At 41.0% G+C, this 19,268-nt stretch overlaps 1 protein-coding gene across 1 annotated transcript; it reads right to left on the bottom strand.

Annotated features, from left to right (window-relative positions):
• On the bottom strand, positions 1–1,157 carry LOC6629783 (uncharacterized). The gene is made up of 2 exons (XM_002054709.4): positions 1,048–1,157; positions 1–978 (listed from the first exon to the last, which is right to left on the bottom strand). The coding sequence occupies exons 1-2, from the start codon at positions 1,054–1,056 to the stop codon at positions 142–144; spliced, it is 846 nt and encodes a 281-aa protein (XP_002054745.2). The 5' UTR covers positions 1,057–1,157; the 3' UTR covers positions 1–141.
• Positions 1,158–19,268: the final 18,111 nt, after the last annotated feature.

Genomic DNA, 19,268 nt, shown 5'->3' with positions numbered 1-19,268 from the left:
CTTGTTTTTAATAACCTAAATGCGTGTGCTTTACAGTATATTTACGGAAAATTTTGACGAAGCTAAGAGTTCGATATTTGTCAGGCGTTCAAAATAAGTCAAGTCTGTTTATGCCACTCGGTTTAAGTATTGCAAAGCGATCTAGTATACAAGAATTGGCTTGGTACGTTTGGGCATATTGCGTTTGAGCAGACTCCAGTTGATGCTGGTGGGTACTGGATTGGTACGCTGCTTCTTTGGCTTTTTAGCCTTGTTGGCCAACTTGGAGCGCATGGCACGCAGGTTTTGATACTGGCTGGCGCTGCGGACAACCTTGTTGAGCTGCTTTGCCAATTTGGAAGACTTGGGCGGTTTTGGCTTGAATTTGCTCTTGAGTACCATCTTGCCATGACTGATGCGGCTCTTTGTGCTAGTGGTAGCTCTGCTCTTTGCCTTGGGCAGGGTCTTGCCCGACTTGGAGGGTTTGATCGACTTCTTTGATTTCTGCGATTTGATGGCCTTGAGAGACTTAGCAGATTTCTGTACGTTAATAAGAGCACCGCCCTCAGAACGCATTGACTTGACTTCTTTCGGCTGTGGTTTCTTCACTGAGTACTTCGGCGATGGGGGCACTTGTGTGGAAAACACGCGTGCAGCCTGCACAATCGAGTCAAAGTTTCCAAAGACTTGCATTATATTTCTATTCACATACTGTAGATACTTCAGGGACGATTGGCACAGGCTGCACTTTGGATTTTTATCGCAATTGTTACGTATCAGGCTTTCTAAGTACAAAAAGTTCTTGGCCATATTCTCGCAATGTGGGCACTTATTCATGGCGCTGCGATCGTAATTGTTTTCCTTAAGATTCGCAATGTGTTCCTTGAAACCAGGTTTTTGCTCCAAATTTATTTTCGAATTCTGTGGCACTATGTACGAATTTTCGGGTTTTTTTTTACCCAAACCAAACATTTTTCGTAAAACAGAAATTTTGTTACCCTTAAGGGATCGAATGTAAATGTGTTCATATAGTTATTATTTCACCATAAATTATTTTTCACAGCCTACCTGAGCCATTGTATGATCCAACTCTATCAGTGTATAATGTTTATGTGTATGATGTTTTTTTTGTAGTCATTGTCAGCATACCCAATGCTGACAATGACTTCAGGGCCTCCTTAATTTAACTCGTTTCGCTTCGCTACAGACTCTTTAAAGTTGAAAGTATCACTTGTTGTTCTGATTGGCACAGTACGGGCCGTAAGAGTTAGGCATCTCAACTTTACGTGATAGATAAAAATTGGCACGTACTAAGCAGCTCAATGCCCTATGCAAAATGCGGACTAAGTTTACTTCAATTTCCCTAGTAACCCCTCTTCTCTCCTCTTAAATAAAAAACCCTATTTTGAATCTGTGCCCCACTTTGTTATTTTTATGACATCTATTCACATACAAAATAACAATTATAATTTAAATACAACTAAGAAATTGACAAATTTTCCAATAATAATTCATTGTATTTTTGTTTTTGATTATTTTGATTGTTTTGATTGCGTAGCGTAGTTGTGTATATATTCGAGACTTCTTCTTTTCTTCTTATTTTATTATTAGTTTCTTAAACTCGTTTATTTTATGGAAATTCAATTTATTCCAATTAAGTTCAAACGCTTGACGACAATATAAATATAAATATATAATTCACTTTGATTTTGACTCTGTCTCTGGCTCGTTTTACTCCAATTTCCTTGGGCACAATTAGCGGTAATCAGTTTGTACTGGCAAGTTCTGTACTTGTTGTTGTTGACATTATAATTCTGATTTTCATGATTCCCATGCATTTTGCATTGTGATTTGGGTCAGCTTGTTGCGCTAATTTATTTCATTTTAAGATGTAATCGAGCAAACGTTTTTTTTTTGTTGATATTTTATTTCCTTTCCTTGGCTAACACATTTTTAACTGACTGCTCCGCCCCCGATTTGGTGGCCTTGAGCAGGGAATTGCCAAAATTATGTAAATTCGGGTCACATATTTTTGCGGCTGTGGCGCAAACTGGCAATCAAGCCTATTACTAAAATAGCTTTATTAAATAGCAATCAGCATTATTATTAGGCATTGTTGCGCTTCCGGGTAAATAAATCTGTCCAATGCAATGCCAACAGTTACGTCAACAATCCAAAGCTGACGACGGCTTGCATTATTTATGTTGAATGTAAAATCCAGTTCAAGGGCAAGTTAAACGTGACTTAATTAAAATACAGAAAGCAGAGCGCACCACGTTTCTCCATTTGACAATTCTTAAATTATATTTAAATGGTATCTCAAGAATTGATACTGTTACTTTATAAATTTAATTTACAATTTATAATTACATTAGGGTGTCTGAGCAGATACCAAATCCTGCAGCTTGCCAAGTTTACAAGATGTATCCTTATCAGACTTCTGGTGCTTATCCGTTTTTATTTAAATACACATCTGGCGGGGTTGACATGGTTTGACCCACTAAGTTACGTCTGGCAACGCCATATTTGCTAAGTTCATTAAATTATATAATTAAAAATGGTTTTTAAGGGAAGTGTGCTGCTCTCTTCTCTTCGCTTATGAATGGGGTGCAATCTCTTGATATGCCACTTATGATGGCGTTATATGCAGATTTTTTTAAAGCTGCTGGGTGAATGGCATGTCTGGCGAAGCTCTAAGTCTTAGACATGTTCCTAGTTTATTTAGAGTCTGAACTAATAATTGAAGTACTATTCCACGACATCAGCTTTGACAATTTTATTTAAATACTATATTTAATTTTATCAGGTGTCTGGACTCAGCCAGCGGTAATTAAGTACGCAACTTTTTATTTAGATCGCATGCTTAGCACATCTGGGCTTAAGGTTTCCCAAAAATTACGTATACATATAAAAGACAGAATAATAAGCTAGAGACAATATTTTTTATCTGTCTCTTATAATTTTCCTTTTCATCCCCTTTGGGTGGGTAGTCCTGTGTGAAAGTTCCGACTGAGGGCAAATTCTATAATCGTTTTGGCATACAGTAAATATATAAAGTAAATGATTTTGTCTATTGATAATTTGATGAAATTGTTCAAATGTGTGCCTTCAAATATTTAAATTGAAATTGTGCCTAATTTTATAAGTGTAAATGATATAATTGTGCTTAAATTTCAGTGAGATTAAAAAGTTTATCTTTTCATACCTTTGAGCTGAAGGCAAATATATAAGTTTTCGGAATGCGATAAGCTTTTAAACGAATTGCTTTAATAGAAATTTTTGTTTAGATATTTATAATATGGCATTCATGGCCATAAATCGATGTTGGCACAACCATTTAACAGTTACTTCAGATTATTGGCATAAAAGGTTTGACATTTGCTTGCATTCACATTTGGTTTACTTTAACCTTCAAACGCTGTTAGTGCTTCCCTCTTAGATCTAAATGCAGCACATCAATACGACAAGGCTTTATAGCGCACTTCCAGCTACGGCGCCACCCAACCACAATTCCCTATGACACACACAAGTTCGATTTGAAAATATCTTGGAAAAGTCAAGTAGAAGTGCAAAGTGACGATAAACAGAGCAGCTCTCGGAATTTGTACATACAAACATACTCGTACGACCATAAACTTGATTGTCCATAAATGTAGGGGCGTATACGTAATGTCAGGCATTGCATTAAAGCAGTGCAGCGCTCTGTGCTGCTCTCCGCCTTGCTGTGCTCTAGGCGTGGCAGGGCCATAAAGTGCCAATGTAATGAATTTATTAAAAGTTCGTTTTGTTAACATGAACAACGAGCCGTGCGGTCGGAGGCAGTATGTCAGCTCAGCTGTTGTCTTGGGCGTGTGCGGCTGGGATTGGCTTACTTGCATGTTGGCCAAGTTTATCCAAAAAGACTTCAATTATTTGTGCCTAGCATGCGACAACTGAAATGTGAGTGTTAATGGATTTGTGCCAAGTTCTCGTCGTTAGCCACGACGCTCACTGATTTATTCGTGGTCAAAATTAGGGCGTCGCAACATTGTTGTTGCTTGCTCACTGCGTTTGACTTTGGCAAATGCCGCGCGGTGGCACAGTTATTCCGTGCCGTTTTTTTACCACGATTTGACCCACAAAGGTTGCCGTCCAAGCGGACACTTTTGCTGTAACGACTTCCTGCGACTTTCTGACGTCGACGTCGGCAGCGCAAACAGCTGCACTACTAATACACACAAGCATGTAAGTGTAGGCAGCTTCTTACCTAGTTTAATTTGCATGTTGTTGTTGTCGACGTCGTCGGCGTTGGCGTCTACGTTGACGTTGACGTTGACGTTGCCTTCGCGTCGTACAGCTTTGTGTATTTATTTTGTTTGCTTTTCGTGCCTTACGTGTTTATGGTCTGCAAACTGGCGCTCGTAGACGAAAGTTAAACTTGCTTTGCCGCTGGCTCCACTTCATTTCACTTTCGAGTGGGCGGCACAGAGTTTAACCTGCTCGGCATTTCAATATCAACAGCCGCATGCATAATTTCTTTGCCCGAGCCTATGTAAATTTGCTCGGAAGTGTTTTGTTGTGTGTGTGCGAGTTTTGTTCCAGTTTAAGACTTTAGGCACGGCTGTAAGCAGGTCAACTTCATTTTTCGCGCTGACCGGACCGAGCCATAACAGCCACAGCTGCTACAACAGCAACAACAGCTGCCAGTTGCCTGCCCCTTGATATGCGAATGCCGCAAACACAAATTAGCACAACAGCAACAACAACAGCAGCAACGGGCCACAACGCGGCCATAATTTCTTTTGCAACAATGCCAAGCCCTTGGGCTAAGAGTAGTACACACATATACACACATACACATGCACACACATACACACACTCACACCAATTTACTTTGCTTGGTTGCTTTGGATTTGTGTTTTTTGGTTTTTACTGCCTTTGATTTTTTTATTATTATTTTGGAGTTGCCGTCGCTGCCAGCGTCGGCAGCGTCAGCCCGCAATCGCTATCGCCTTTTGCGGCATAAAGTTCAAACTGCAAATGTTTTGCGGTCAGTTTGGACTTGATGTTGGCAGGCAACGCGACGTCGTGATGCCTCATCGCACCTGAGAGCTGATGTTGCAGTCGTTCAGCCGTTGGCAAACAAATGCAAACGCTGTCAAATTCAGTTTATAACATTTTTGCCTAGCTTTCAACTTTAAGCTGCGCCTCGGTTATCAAATAATCCAGTGGACACGTCGCGTTCAGTTGCGCCCAGTAATTTGTGCGCTCATGTGCTTTGGCAATACGATGTTTTTGAATTTCTAGCTGTTGTCCAAAAACAACAAAAAACTCATACGTGGAGCAACTAATTGCTTGTAGTAATTGAAGGTCTGTAACTTTTTGCCGAGCAATTGATTAAAAAGCACCTGAAAATCAAAGAAACGGAAGCGCAATGTAGAACGAAAGTTGAATTCGCGAAACTGGTAAGCTTAACAATCACATTGTTACACCCTTAACAAGGGTATTTTAATTTTGTCATTTAAAATAATGTCATGTCCATAAACTTTTATAAAGATCCTGCATTAAAATTTAGGATACATTGTAATAAATTTTAAATGTACTGTTTAGTTAATATGTATGTCAAGGCTCCTTTGTTTTGATTTAAAAATATAATCTGCATTGCATTAAAGATTTAGATGTGGAAACATTTAATTTAAAGACATCTTCACAAAATTCAACGAGCTTCAAATTATTACTTATAACCTGTAAGCTATATGTCCACAAGGGTATTTAATCTTCGGCGTGCAGCGTTCCTTCTTGTTTTTCTTTTAAACTAAGCTAAGACATGACTCAGGAAAATTGGCAATAAAGTTGGTATTTCTTTAAGAAATTCAATAAGGGAGTGAGTTAAGCGCCATCAGCACGCAATCGAAATGTATTTTAAATGTAGGGCATAATGTTTTGACCTATGCATGCATGCTTTTTGATCTTTTTTAACTGAGTGATGGGCCGGGTATATGACTGAATATTGGGTTGTAATATAAATACATTTCGCTTCGTACGTTAGCAAACATTTAATCACAGAATGTGTGTAGAGTTGAAAGCTTAATAAAATGGGAAATCCTTGTTAGTTAGATTATTTGTAAGTGTGGAATGTCAATGTTACGTTTAGATAAGGTGCATGCGATTGCTTAATAAACATGCAATTTGCTATACGAAAAAATGTTAAAATGAAAACCTTAATAATATAGAAATATAATCAAAGCTATAAAAATTATAATAATAATAATATTAGCATTAACATTTAAGGTGCAAGATATCCGAAAGTTATCTTGAATTTTTGGTTCTTTTACTATTTCAATTATTTCTCTTATTCTTATTTAAATCCATTTTGATTTGACTCATTTTCCTGTGGTTATAGTTTCTTTTTCAAATGCTAATGACGAATTACATGTTTAAGATAGAGAAGAGCCATATACGATTATTCACACAGCGTTTGTAGCCAGAAGGCAATTTCTGTGTTGCAGCATTTGTGCTGGGGTAAAAAGTACAGGGGGAGCAATCTTGAAACTTTCTTAAATTGCGCATTAAAGTATGCAATACCTACATAACTGGCCGGCGGCCGAAGGCCTTCGAAAAGCGCTTTATGAATTTTATGCTAATAAAATTTACTGCGCGCAAAACTTTTACTAACATATACCTTTACAGCATATTTATTGTGGATGCTGCAATTTTTTATGTTCGTTGGTCCTGCTCATTGCGAAGGGCAGTCAACAATAAAAAGCAAACGGCAAACAATTTGAAATTTCTCTCTGGCTGCAGCCCCGATAAGTATGCTATATTTTTTGTAAATTCCCATCAGCATTAAAGCAGGCAGATTTTTGGCCAGAATATGTGCGTCGCCTCTCTATGTGTATATGTTAACGCAATTATACGCGTTTCAGTAAGCGCAGATGGGCCGCATAAAATCTAAAATAAAATTATTTGCCACGCATAAATGCAGCCTCCTATGCACATAAAGGTGTCCATGTCTCTCTGGCTGTGCGTGTGTACGTGTAAATGTGTGATATTGGTAGAACAGGCCTTTATACGCATAGCCGCACGGAAACGGCTAGCCGCGCATTTTCGCTAAAAGCCTTTTAATGTTCTTAACTATTTTTGATAGCGTTACGCACTATAAACGCGGTACAGATTGAGTGGAGCTTGAGCCTTTGTGGCGTGTGTGCGTGAGTGTGTCTGCATTGAAATTCTCAAAGCGCTTTCGAGCACCCACTTTGCGAGTGCACCTTAAAGTTAATGACACAAAGCGGACGAGCCCTGCAGCCATTGGCTGTGGCTTTCTTCAGCGAAACTCTTGCGAGAAGTTTAATCAAATTTATATTAATCTGCAGTAGCTGCGCATTCGGCGGTCGCCTTTAGCGAATGCGCTAATTAATTATGCAGTCAGTTAATGACAAGGGCGGCGCGGTAAAATTGAAAAGCAAGGATAAAGAGCAAAAGGGCGCCGTGTTGAGCATACAGCTTGCCCTTACCGCCTAGGTCAGATGGTTCAATTGTCTCATTAAAGCAATTAAGTGAAGTCAACACTTGCTCTGCAATTGATTTGGGAATTGCAACAGCGCAGCGTAATCGGCACCCCCATCTGGATGTATATGCGCACACACACACATGCATATATGTGAGGTATATACATGTGTATATTCATTTGTGTGCGCGCAAGAGGACGATAATTAATCTTTTAGCTGCGCTGCGTCTCGTTTTGGACGCTGAGCTGTTTCAATTAATTTGAGGCATCCTACTGGTTGACAGAAACTTACCAAGTGAGAGCGAAAGAGATGCTGAGAGCTTATATCGCAGTAAATGGAAATGTTTGAAACTATCAATTCGGCATCAACAGGCAACAGCGACTGTTCGGCTAATGAGCTTTATAATTACTGCACTTGTCCCAATTTAAGTTTGTGTGGAGGAAGGGTTACCATGCAAACGCCTTTATTCTGAATTAAGTGAAAAGCATACCTGCGAATAAATTTCTTAATTTGCTCCCGTCTCTTGTAGCGAAGTGTATAAAGTAGCGACTCGTCAAATGTAATAAGACATGCCACAAACTTTAACCGCATGCGTCAGAGTTTTACAACAACTTAGCCAAGCCAGAAAATTGCTATAAAATTAGCAACTAGTTGAAGCATTTATGAGGCATATCCAACGATCTGATGGCCTGCTAAGTAGCTAATGGCGAGCTACAAACGGAGAGTGAGTGAGAGAGAGAGAGAGAGACGGACAGCTGTCTACATAGAGCTGGCGCAACAAAGTGAAGACGCATGCACCTGTCAGGTTGCTTTTAAGTGCCGCTGCCCATGCCGCTCTGTCAACGCCCTGTTTATGAGCCAACAACAGACAAGTTGACAGCCACAACTGCCGGGGGGAGATAGATAGAGAGAAAGCGAGTAGCAGCAAAGAAACGAAGCACATGAGGTTATCCCGTTTACCTCTGCCTCAGCAATTGGCTCTACAATGTGGCTATGCGGGTAGGTTGTGGCATGTAAATGGAGCAACTGCAACCGTGCGCACAGCACCAGCAAAACAATTGCAACAAGTACGAGTGCCTACTGCAAAACAACTGCTGCCAAGTTCAGTCGCATAAATGCATAAGCCGGTGCACGCATATGCTGCATAGTCGAGACGCCTACAAAGGAAGGGCGGGCTGGCAGGCAGGCAATCAGGCAAAGCCCACATGGCAAACACATGACTCTTCTGCTTTGAAGGCAGTCAACCCTCAAAAGCCATTTTAATTAAAAGAACTGCGAGCTGCTGTGGCGCTCTGCCACACCCAACTTAAATTTTCCTTGTTTCTGGTTCGATTCGTCCGGCGAATGCAGCTGCTGCCAAAGTTGCCTCAGCGGCACACAATGTGTGCAGTTTATTTTTGGTGCACTTAACCGACTGGACGCCTTAGCCAGACTTAGGACTTAGGTTGTTGCTGTTGCTGTTGCTGCTGCTGCTGCTTTAACTGCTGCTGCTGCTCTTGACGTGCCGCAGCGAGAAACTTTTCGGCACTCTGTGGAAGCAAAATGTCGGCCCAGCAAACACATCCTGACACAAGTCAAGGAATTTATGAGCTGTAACAGTTACAAATGTGTGCATGCGCTTGTGGGTGTGTGTATGTGTGTGTGTGTGTGCGAATGGCTTTTGGCTTAATTGAAATTTAAACGCTTAGTTCCAGTGTCAGCTGTTAAGTCTTTTCCTTTGGCATTTTGAGCATGCAGCTCTTCATGAACTTGACAGTTGGCGAATTTCAATTCTTGCCCAGCAATGCAAGCGGGCGCACTGCGAATATACGAGCGCATATGCATGTACTCTGGTCTTGATTACCCCAGCTAAAACCAATAAAAGGCACAATATTTAACCCAATTAAGCCGCCAAACAAAGTTAACTTTATATTCGATAACAGTGATGTGGGCTGACAGGCACGCAAAGGGCCAACAAAGTGCCAAGCCACCCAAACGCGTATGTGTGGGTATGTGTGGGTTTTGGGCTGTGGCTTGGAATAGCCACAAGGCTCAGTGGTCGACTCATTGCCATGACAACTTGGGTGGCCAACACAATAACACGGAGCATGCACCAAATGTACACCCCCGTTTACACACTCACACACATAGCTGCAATATCAGCCAGTTGTGCGATAGATTCCAACAGTGCTTGGCCAGCGCAAAGGCAACGCCAAGTACGCAATAGTGAAAACAAATTCATTTCTTTTTTCTCTATGCTATTAATGATTTTGTGAAAATGTGAACTGAAACTACTCACACAAAGTGCGTTGGGCAGTGGCAAAAACTGAAAGCCTGCACTTGAGGGCGACGAGCTCCGCAAGCTGTGGACTGGACAGCAACAAAAACTTTGACTGAAACTCAAACGCACCGCAGCAAAATGTTTGAGCTTAAAAAACAAACGCGACGCAAAAATGTCAACAATTTGTGCTATAAATGCAGTCAAAGGTAAACAATGGACAGCCAGGATGCTCTCGCTGAAGCCAAAACTCTGGAATCCCTTGAGCAGTCTTAATTAGACTGCTGACATTTTGATGCGCCCAGTATGCCTTTGACGAAGCAGCTCGAGATTCATACAATTTTCATTAGTTGCAGCGAGAGCAGCAGCCGCCACATTGGCAGAGCTTTTCCCGCATAATTAGTCAAGCATTTGATGGCCAAAGTCAGAGTGAAAGTCAAAGGCTTTGTCGAAAAAAAATTTCATAAATCTGATGCAGGAGCAGAGACAAACGGTGCGAACAAAAACAAACAAACTGGCCAGACAAAACAATTTACTTACAGCTGCACCTTCACTGTGTGTGTGTGCGTGTCTATCTGTCTGTGTGTGTGGGTGTGTGTGTGTGTGTGTGTGTCTATGCCGCATTCTCCCTTCGGGTTTTGCGCTCGTTGCGAAAGTGGCTTTTTGAGTGGTGTTTCAATGAAGTGTTAAGTGGGGAAAGCTGGCTGGCTGCTCAGTCGCCCTCTGCCCGTAGGTGCTGCCAATATGTGTATGTGTGTGTGTGTTTGTTCCAGTCACTTGAGTTGCCCGCATGCGAGTATGTGTGTGAGTGTATTTAGTTGTCGCTGCCTATGTATTTGCCTCTTTCCGGCGCCCTCTGTAAATAGGTCTGCGGTCCATGCACACCTTTGGCTAGCGTCCATGCTCTGCTGTTGGTTATTGGTGTTTTTGTGGTTGTTGCTCATGCTGTTCTTCTTCTTGCTGCCGTTGTTTGATGGTGGTTATAAAGCTGACAGCTGTCAGTTGGCGGTAAATTTGCTAAAATGTTTATTTGCCAAGCGGATGAGTTTGCGTTTGACAGCATGCACAGTCCTTTAAACACACACACACGTGCTCACAGGCACATTTAAACGCCCATAAACGTACTCTTGAACTAGTTTGGACGCTCGCCACACAATCACTGACATGTGTAAGGCGCACACACACACTCACACACAAACAATATATACACATTTAAGGGACAGAGAGCCAACTCCTGAGGCACAATTCAGATTGCCAACGTGGGCTACGTTTAATCACTTATAAACAGCCGCAGCCGCAGCCGCAGTAGAAGCAACAGCAGCAGCGACAGCAACAGCAATAGTAACAGCATTATGTACAACAACAACAACATTAATAATAGGGCCAACATTGCGTGCATGACAAATGTTTTAGTACTTAATAATAGAATAATTATGGCAACACCATAAAACGGCTTAGCACACATATGACACACAGTTGTACATCTAGAGGGAGAGAGAGGATAAGATGGGTAGAGAAAGAGATAAACTGAGAGAAAGAGAGAGAGTGTGAGACAGAGAGAAAGGCAGAGAGAGAGGTTAAGTAGGAGATATAAATTAAATTATCATTGGCAAATGCAGCGAATGCTGTATGCAAATCAATGCGTAGCCTAACATATGAGTATAAAATGCCCCAAAGCACCAAGAAATATATTGTCATATTAAACAAATACTCGTGAATAAGCATAAAAACAGTCTTCTGACCTACTTTCCTATTTTACTTCGTTCAGACTAATTTGAGGCTTCTTTAGTTTCAAACTAACTTTAGCATTGATTTGCAATGGCGCACAAAGTTTAGTTATACTATTTAGTGGATGACCCTTTGATGTTTCCCCAAGTTAATTTGTAAGTGATCTTTTTAAAGTTCTTTGAAAGTATAAAATAAATCGATTTTGGGATTGCCTTACGCAAGGGTTTCAGATATTTATAACAAATAATTGGGATGACAATGCCGTCGGTCAGAAATTTTGGTCGAAGGTCAAGTTCAGGAGCAATCAGTATATCCGTATATCCGCAAGTTAAGCTCATCTATGAAAAGCTTGGTTGTTTCCAATCTTGATTATGATATTTGCTGTGGCAAGAATTCTGCATTATATTCATTTTCGATGAGTCAGCGCTATTTGCATATTCAATAAAATCTTACTCTCAGTTAATGAGCCTGAAACTGTTTTTTAGTCTCCATTCGATTCGCCAGTCAGCGACGGTTAAGCTGTTTTCCCTACTTGCCGGCAACAATTTTATTTCTTTATGCTGCGGCGCAAGTCGTGCTCCTTTTTTATTAATTTATTAAAAACCAACGGCTGGCGAAGACGCCAGCGATGCGAACGATGGCAACGATGAGCAGCGCCTCGTAAACCTCGCCAAAATCATCATCGAATGGCGCTGCTGCAGCGATTGCTGTCATCGTCGTTTCCTACAAATGAAATGTAAATCTGCTGCGGGCCGCACAGAAAGCGGCCGCAAAGCAACAAACAAACCAGGGCAGCAGCTGCAGCACAGACAGACAGAGGCCGCAGCCGAGTCAAAGGCAGCGACATCAACAGCGGCAGCAACATCAATAAAAAGCCGCAGTCGCAGCGCCGCGTTCTGATACTTACGTGCTCTCAAAATTTAATGCGGTGCGTGGCAAACGCCACAATGCGATGCCATCAACGCAGCTATCTGCATGAGCGTACTCGTATTTATTTAATTCCATTTCGGTTTTCAATCAGCCGATAGGTTTGCGCAGCTTTCGCCATTTATCGCTTTATAAACGGCAAAAGCAGCAGCTGCTTTTGCTTGCTGCTGCTGCTGCTGCTGCTGTCATCAAAATAATCGTCATCACCAACATAATCATCATCATGAACACTAACCATCATCAGGCAGCATCTTGTGTTAAGCAGCTCTCATCCTGCCTTTCCGTATTGTCATAATTTAAACATGATGATTGCCAAAAATAAACAGAATTCAACAAATTTTCTACTCTGGTTAGTCATTATTTCAAAAACTATTTGCCACGCGATTAAACACCGAATTTCACTTTGATATCAGGCTAAAAAGGCAGCGAGCGTGTGTCTGTGTGAACGGGAGAGAGAAGGAAATTTAAATCAAATGTAAGCACATTGAATTTTTCATAGCATACTTTTGTGCGCTTCGCCGCGGACTTGATCAACGGGTGCGGAATTGGCGGCAGGTTGGTCGCTGTCGTTGTCTATTTGCCAGTTGCCAAAGCATCGCCCTATTCCCCAGTCAGCCAGCCAAGCTGAGCCTTCATATGTGTGTGTGTGTGTGTGTGTATGTGTGAGTATGTGTGAGTGCTTTGACAAAAACTGAAATTAATTATTGAAAAGGCTGCTGATGGGCGCCGCGTTGCGTCGCGTCGGTTCGCGCTCGTTTCACCGCATGTCGCAGGCTGTTCAAAATTTAAAAGGCGTTCGAGCGAAAGCAGTTGGCGCATTAGAGCACACACACGCATACACACACACACATAGCGAAGGCAACTTCCGTTTACGCTTGAAAGCTCAAAACGTATTTACTTTGTGCGAGCAAAACTGTCGCCATTAACCGCAACCAGCAACTGTGAAGAGAGCCCGCATGTGGTAAGGATTTGCGAGCAAATAAATTAGCGTTTAATTATACATAGGCAGTAAGCCCAAAGGCTTGGAAGAGCAAGAACGAACCAAAAATTGTAATCAAAAATTTGTGCGTTCTATTAATTTTTGAAAATGCAACAAAGAGTTAGAAAATGAGTGCAACAAATCGCATTGGAAAGTACAAATGCAAAAAGCGCAACAAATACAAACAGCAGCAGTTGGTCGGTTACAGCAACTAGCTAAGGTACCATGCAACCGCGTCCACAATTGGAGGAAAAACATGTGGCGGCACCGGCCAAGCCGCCGCGTTTAAGGATCACAAAAGTCAAATTGCCTGTAAAAAAACAGTTGCAATTCGAGAGTCCGTTGCCCGGGCGGTCACGTGCAACACCAGCAGCAGCAGCAGCGGCGGCGGCGACAATGACAGTAAAGACAACGACGCAAGAAACAACAAGAAAAACCACAAAATCAAAGACGACGAAGAAAACGCAATTGGAGACGATAGCAGACGGCAGCGTACGGAATGCGAATGGGGAGGCGAATGCGGATGTGGCAATAAGAAATCGTCTCGCCGAGGGCTGCACCAGTCTAATGTATGCGTGTCAGCAGGGCGACATTGTTCAAGTGCTCGCCCAGATGCGCCTCAAGGTAGGTGCAACAACTTCAGCTAACCAACAATGCCTGCACCCAGTGCCAAAAGTTTTGCGCTTAGCAACATGTGTTAGGAAAAAAAAAAAACGAGAGACATGGTCGAACTTTGCTTGGCTTGGACCGCACACTAATAAGAACAAAAAAGACAAAACAACAACATGACAAGCTGAATTTTTGCCAAGCAAAATGAATTAGAAATGAAAAGCTATCCTCGGCATGCCGAAGAGTTAATACCCTAACCAACATTTGGTTATGTGGGGTGTTTTAGCAATATTCTTATGTCTGACCTAATTTTCCCAAAGTATCATAAGAACAACTCGACTGCTGATAGTAGTAAAGGTATATCTATTTTAAGTCGAAGATGTATCAATCGAAGTGTTACGAATTTGCTCTTAAAATTAAAAATTAAGTTCTGCGAGGGTATTAAAAGCCAAAGCCAAGAGTTAAGCAAAAGCCAACATCATGATATTGCCGCTTGGCATTGTCTCAACTAAAGCCCAAATCAGGCGAAGGCGTAACAAGATTTTAATCTTTTTGTTGTCACGATGAGCTGGCGCTAAAGTTAAGGCCAGAATGGCTATACCCTTTCGGCTCGCTGGCTGAAGGTGTTTGGCAGCATGACAAGAGTCTTTAAAATTTCCATTGCAGCCATTTGCTCGCATTGTTCCCAGCTCAGAGCCTAATTGCTTCATAAACATTTCTACAACAAGCCGAACATAACAAAGGGCCCCAACTCCGGGCATCCCTGTCCGTGGCCAGCCCAGCCCAGCCCAGCCGGTCCGAATTAAAATGCTGTAAATGGCAGGACATTCGAAATTGACAAAATAATCCCGAGGCTTAGTTATGGCTGCGCAATTTGGCAGCCGTGTTGCCTCGGTTAGAAAATGTTAAATGGTCGCTTGGTTCGTTTGTCATGCGCCTAAATATGCCAATTTCCCTATTTAATTGAAATTTGAAAAGTTTTTAATTGAACGCAAATAAATTTTCAAGGCTTCCTAATGGCCATCGTCCCTCCAACCCTCGTCCTCATCTTCCAAAATGGTCATGTCGCTAGTTTTGCAATTATTATTGGCCAGCGCTCTTCACGCTGACAGAATGTTTTCATTTCCGGACAGCTCAAGACTTGTGCCTTCGGCCTCGTAATTGATATTGACGCCAAATTTGATATGAATTGGCCTCGCACTGGCCGCTGCCCCTATCAGATACTTTTATACTTTGGCGCGAACGCCAATGTTCGGGCTTCAGCCTTCAGACATCAGAGTCTGACGTCAGTTCACTCAGTTATGTAATTGTTAAATGGCATAATGGGCGCTCAACCTTGGTGAACCGAATAACTCAACTGGTTTATTTGCCTGTGAAATATAACAAATTATGACTTATTTTTGCCCAGCAGCAACACGCACTTTATAAGCGTCATAAACAACAAAGGCACATTTCGCCAGATTTCTAATTACTATCAAAAAACATTGACCGAGTCACGATAAAATGTTGCTCAAATTGCTTACCAATGCGTAGTACATAATTAAAATAAAAAAAAGGACTGGATTAAAACCTGCATTGCCAATTTGAAAGTGAATTCTTTTCTTCTTTAAGACTCCATTCATTCAACAGAACTAATTTATATCCTGTATTCTAAAGTATGCAATATATTAAAGCTTAAGTCTTACTTTAGGCTGTCTTAAAAGTACGTTCATGCTTTAGGCATCTCATTAAAATCCGGTTAGTTGCGAAAAAAGCAACAAAAACCAAGTTAAATCAAATCTCATTGAAAATGAGTTGCCTTTTCCACACATTAACATTAAAGTATATGAATCTATATTTAGAGTAATAATTTCATTCTATTCAATTTATTTAAAGAAATATATTTATTTTGCTGCGCATAAGCTTAACACAGATTACGGATTCGTGTGTTACATTTACCAAGGAACTGTGTGTACCGAGTGTTGCGTTCAGCTTGGTCGTACTGTAATATGTGTGATTGTATTATGAATATTATTGCTATGGCTGCTAATCTGGTGCCTGAAGGGCATGCTTTAATTTGCCTTCACTCGATAAGGTCGCGTAACCTATTAAAACTTTTCGAGCCTGTTGAAGCTGAGTTCTGCTCGTTGTGCTTGTTGGCAAGTTTCTAAAGCGTCCTATTGTCCTCATTGTAGTCAGGCTTTTTGAATAATTTAAATAATTCTTATTTATTTTTGTCGCGTGGCATTGTTTGTTTCACGATTTTCTTGTATTTTAATTAAGATTATGTCTAATGTCCCAATTGGATGACTTTCTGTCTGTCTGATTAAATAAATGACACTCCTTAAGTTGTCAACTCAGTCTTTATGGCATTGATCCTTATACCCATTTGAAAAGCATGAAGAAAGGCTGTATAACTCACTCTGAAATGTGTCACATACAATTGCAGAAAAAAATATTATTTAAAGTTAAAACTATCCAAATATTGTGAATTTGTATAACACACCTTATCCTGCTACCCACATTTATTTCATATATATTTAGATGTCTTTAAGATATATGTCGCATACAGGGTATTGCCAAGTCAGCTTATTATACAAAAGCATTCCATTTGGCTTACTTGATTTTTTTTTATTTTGGCAGTGTGGGTTATCAATATTGCTGTTTAACATGGCGTATGGGCAATAAAACCAAGTGTCTGGTTCGAACCAAGGCACATTCAGGTCCTTACATGTATTTGGCCAGCGCCTTGGCGCCCATCGTTGCTGTCTTTTCAGCTACTTGAGAGAGCTCCGCAACATTCATAGGCATTGTTTACTTGCCTGCCATTGTTTTGCTTAAACTTTTCATTGATGTTGGTTTTTCCAACCCACCATACGGCTAACGGCTGTTGTCCTCATTGTCGTTTTTATTGAGTTTTTGCTGTTGTTGTTGTTGTTGTTGTTGCTCTTGCTGTTGAAGTTGTTGATGTTGTTGCTGCTTTTACCAATTAAGTCTTAATTTCTTAGAAAATAAAACTTTTTGGCTTTGGGCATTGTTCGGCGCTCTGCTAGCATTTCCTCATGCCTTCCTCCTCGATTCCTCAACTGTGCCACTTCTGTGTCCAGGTCAGAATTTGCTATTCCTCTCGGTGTTGCCTTAAAGTTTAAACCGCAATTTTTCGAAACATTTTAAACTGAAACTTTTCAACTCCGCTTTGTAGTTCTATGCGTGTGTCCATCATATTGTGGTGGTGGGGGAAGGGGCGGCTGATTCGTGAGGCCCACAGAAGCAGATGTCTGCCGCTTCTTAGATAGCTGCAGGTGTAAATTATTTATTTTCACTTAAGATTTGTACCGGCTGTTCAGCAGCCAGTTCACCTCCACTTGTCCAGTCCCCTTTCATCTAACCGGCGCTCGACCACGCTCAAGCTCTAAGCAAAACTTTTTGTTCAAAAAGTCAGCTGCAGCAGTTGATTTCTGCTCAGCGAGAGCCGCTACCAAAGCACCACCAGGCAGCTTTTGTTTGCTGCAAATAATGTTAACAGTGCTTGTCAGAATACTCAGTATATTCGCAAGAGACACCGCTGGGTATGCTTGACTAATAATATATGGTATGTAAATGCAAAATATTTAAACAATTCAGTGGTGTTTTTACTGCTACCGATTTTATTGTTGCTGCAAGTGTTAGTCTGTAACTGTTATTTTAACTTTGGCTGTTATTTTTGCTATTTTTCTTGATGATTTTTTACTTTACTTTTATTCACTGTACTGTGACTATACAAGCTGTGGTTAATGATAATGTTTTTATTACTGCTATTATTTTTGTTACTGTCACTCTTACAGTTTATGTTAGTCACTGATATTAATTCTGTTATGACTTGGCGTTGGTTTTTGTCCCTGTTAATTTGATGTTACTGTTAACAAAATCGCTGGGAGATTAAAAACTGAATTCGTTCAGTCACATAAAATTAGTTTTTCGGAAACAATTATAAAAGGTAATCAGCTTGACCATTGTGGCCGAGTGGGTTTGTATTTTGCATTTTGATTACAGGGTATGCGTAGATTGTCCCAGCTCTGGCGCTGACACCGGTGCCTCGTGCACAAAGCACCCGTTGGCAGCCACTGTGCGTTCTTATAATGAAATCTGAAGGAATGGGGAGCTTTGGCTGCCTGGGATGCTGAGTGTTGCCGTTCGAAATGAATTTTGTATTTGTATTTCAGCGCACTTGTTTAGCGCCTGTGTAATGCTTAATATTTAATATATGAAGCTGCAAGTGCAAATGCTGTTGATTTACCAAATGCCGTTGATGTTGTTTGAATTTTAGATTGGAAATCAAGAGAAATCAAGAGAAATCACAATTGCTCTGCACCCAAATTTTCTTAAATGACTTAAATTCATATTATGCCAAATTCGTGTTCAAATTGTATGCTGCAGCATTTCCAGCTTTTCATTAGCGTCAATTGCCTGACCTTGGGCCAGATATCGGCCATTTGCCATTTCTTAATTACAGTGAACTTCCCTATCTCACTCTTACTCTTACTCTGCCCAGAGCACTTTGTTTCATTCGTTTTATTTTTGTTGGCGCTTCATCAATGCTCAAATTATTATTAATTTGAAGGCGCTCTGTCTGCACCTTTGCCAGGCTGCCATGCCCCTCTCTAGTCAGCCTGTCCAGATGTGTTGGCCTTCGCCTGGTAATTTTAATTGCAATTCTTGCTTTTCGCTCAGCCAGTCCAGCTTTCTCGTTTCCTCACTCTCCTTCTCTCTCTTAGCCACTTCTTTTAGTCGCGTTTGTAACATTTTGCTGAAATTTCATTAAAAACGACGCCGAAAAGTTTGCTTTTACCCATTTTCCGCTCGCATTTTCCGAGACGAAATAGCGTTCTGCTGCGACTGCATTCGCTTTTGCCACTCATTCATATATTCAATTGATTGTGGACCTGCGCTTGTTCAATGAATCGTTCGTTTGATTTGCCTGCGACTCGCACATTCAAATTATTTTACAATATCTATTTAACTTTAGTTGCAGTCACTTGAATTCTTAATTAATCGCTCCTCTACCCGTTACCCATTTGCGTGCCACAGGTAACGCCAAATTGGCGCAATGTTGACAGACAACGTTGTCCAAATAGTCGAACGCCATTTGCTAGTCTAGTTGGGGTGCCCAGCCTGCTTCTACGCCAAAATGTTTCATGTTCGATTTGATTGCAATTCTTTTAATTACAGACAGAGCACATCCAGCGAAAGGCCTGCATAATGAGAGATGACTTCATAAACTGTCGATTCAGCAGCAGCTTTAATTGAAATTAGATCAAGCCGCGCAGCTCTGCGGCTGACATTA

The sequence above is a fragment of the Drosophila virilis genome, chromosome 2 (assembly GCF_030788295.1).
Source record: "Drosophila virilis strain 15010-1051.87 chromosome 2, Dvir_AGI_RSII-ME, whole genome shotgun sequence".
Classification (NCBI taxonomy): domain Eukaryota; kingdom Metazoa; phylum Arthropoda; class Insecta; order Diptera; family Drosophilidae; genus Drosophila; species Drosophila virilis.
The sequence above is the reverse complement of the archived record's forward strand: the minus strand, read 5'-3'. Positions and strand labels throughout refer to the sequence as shown.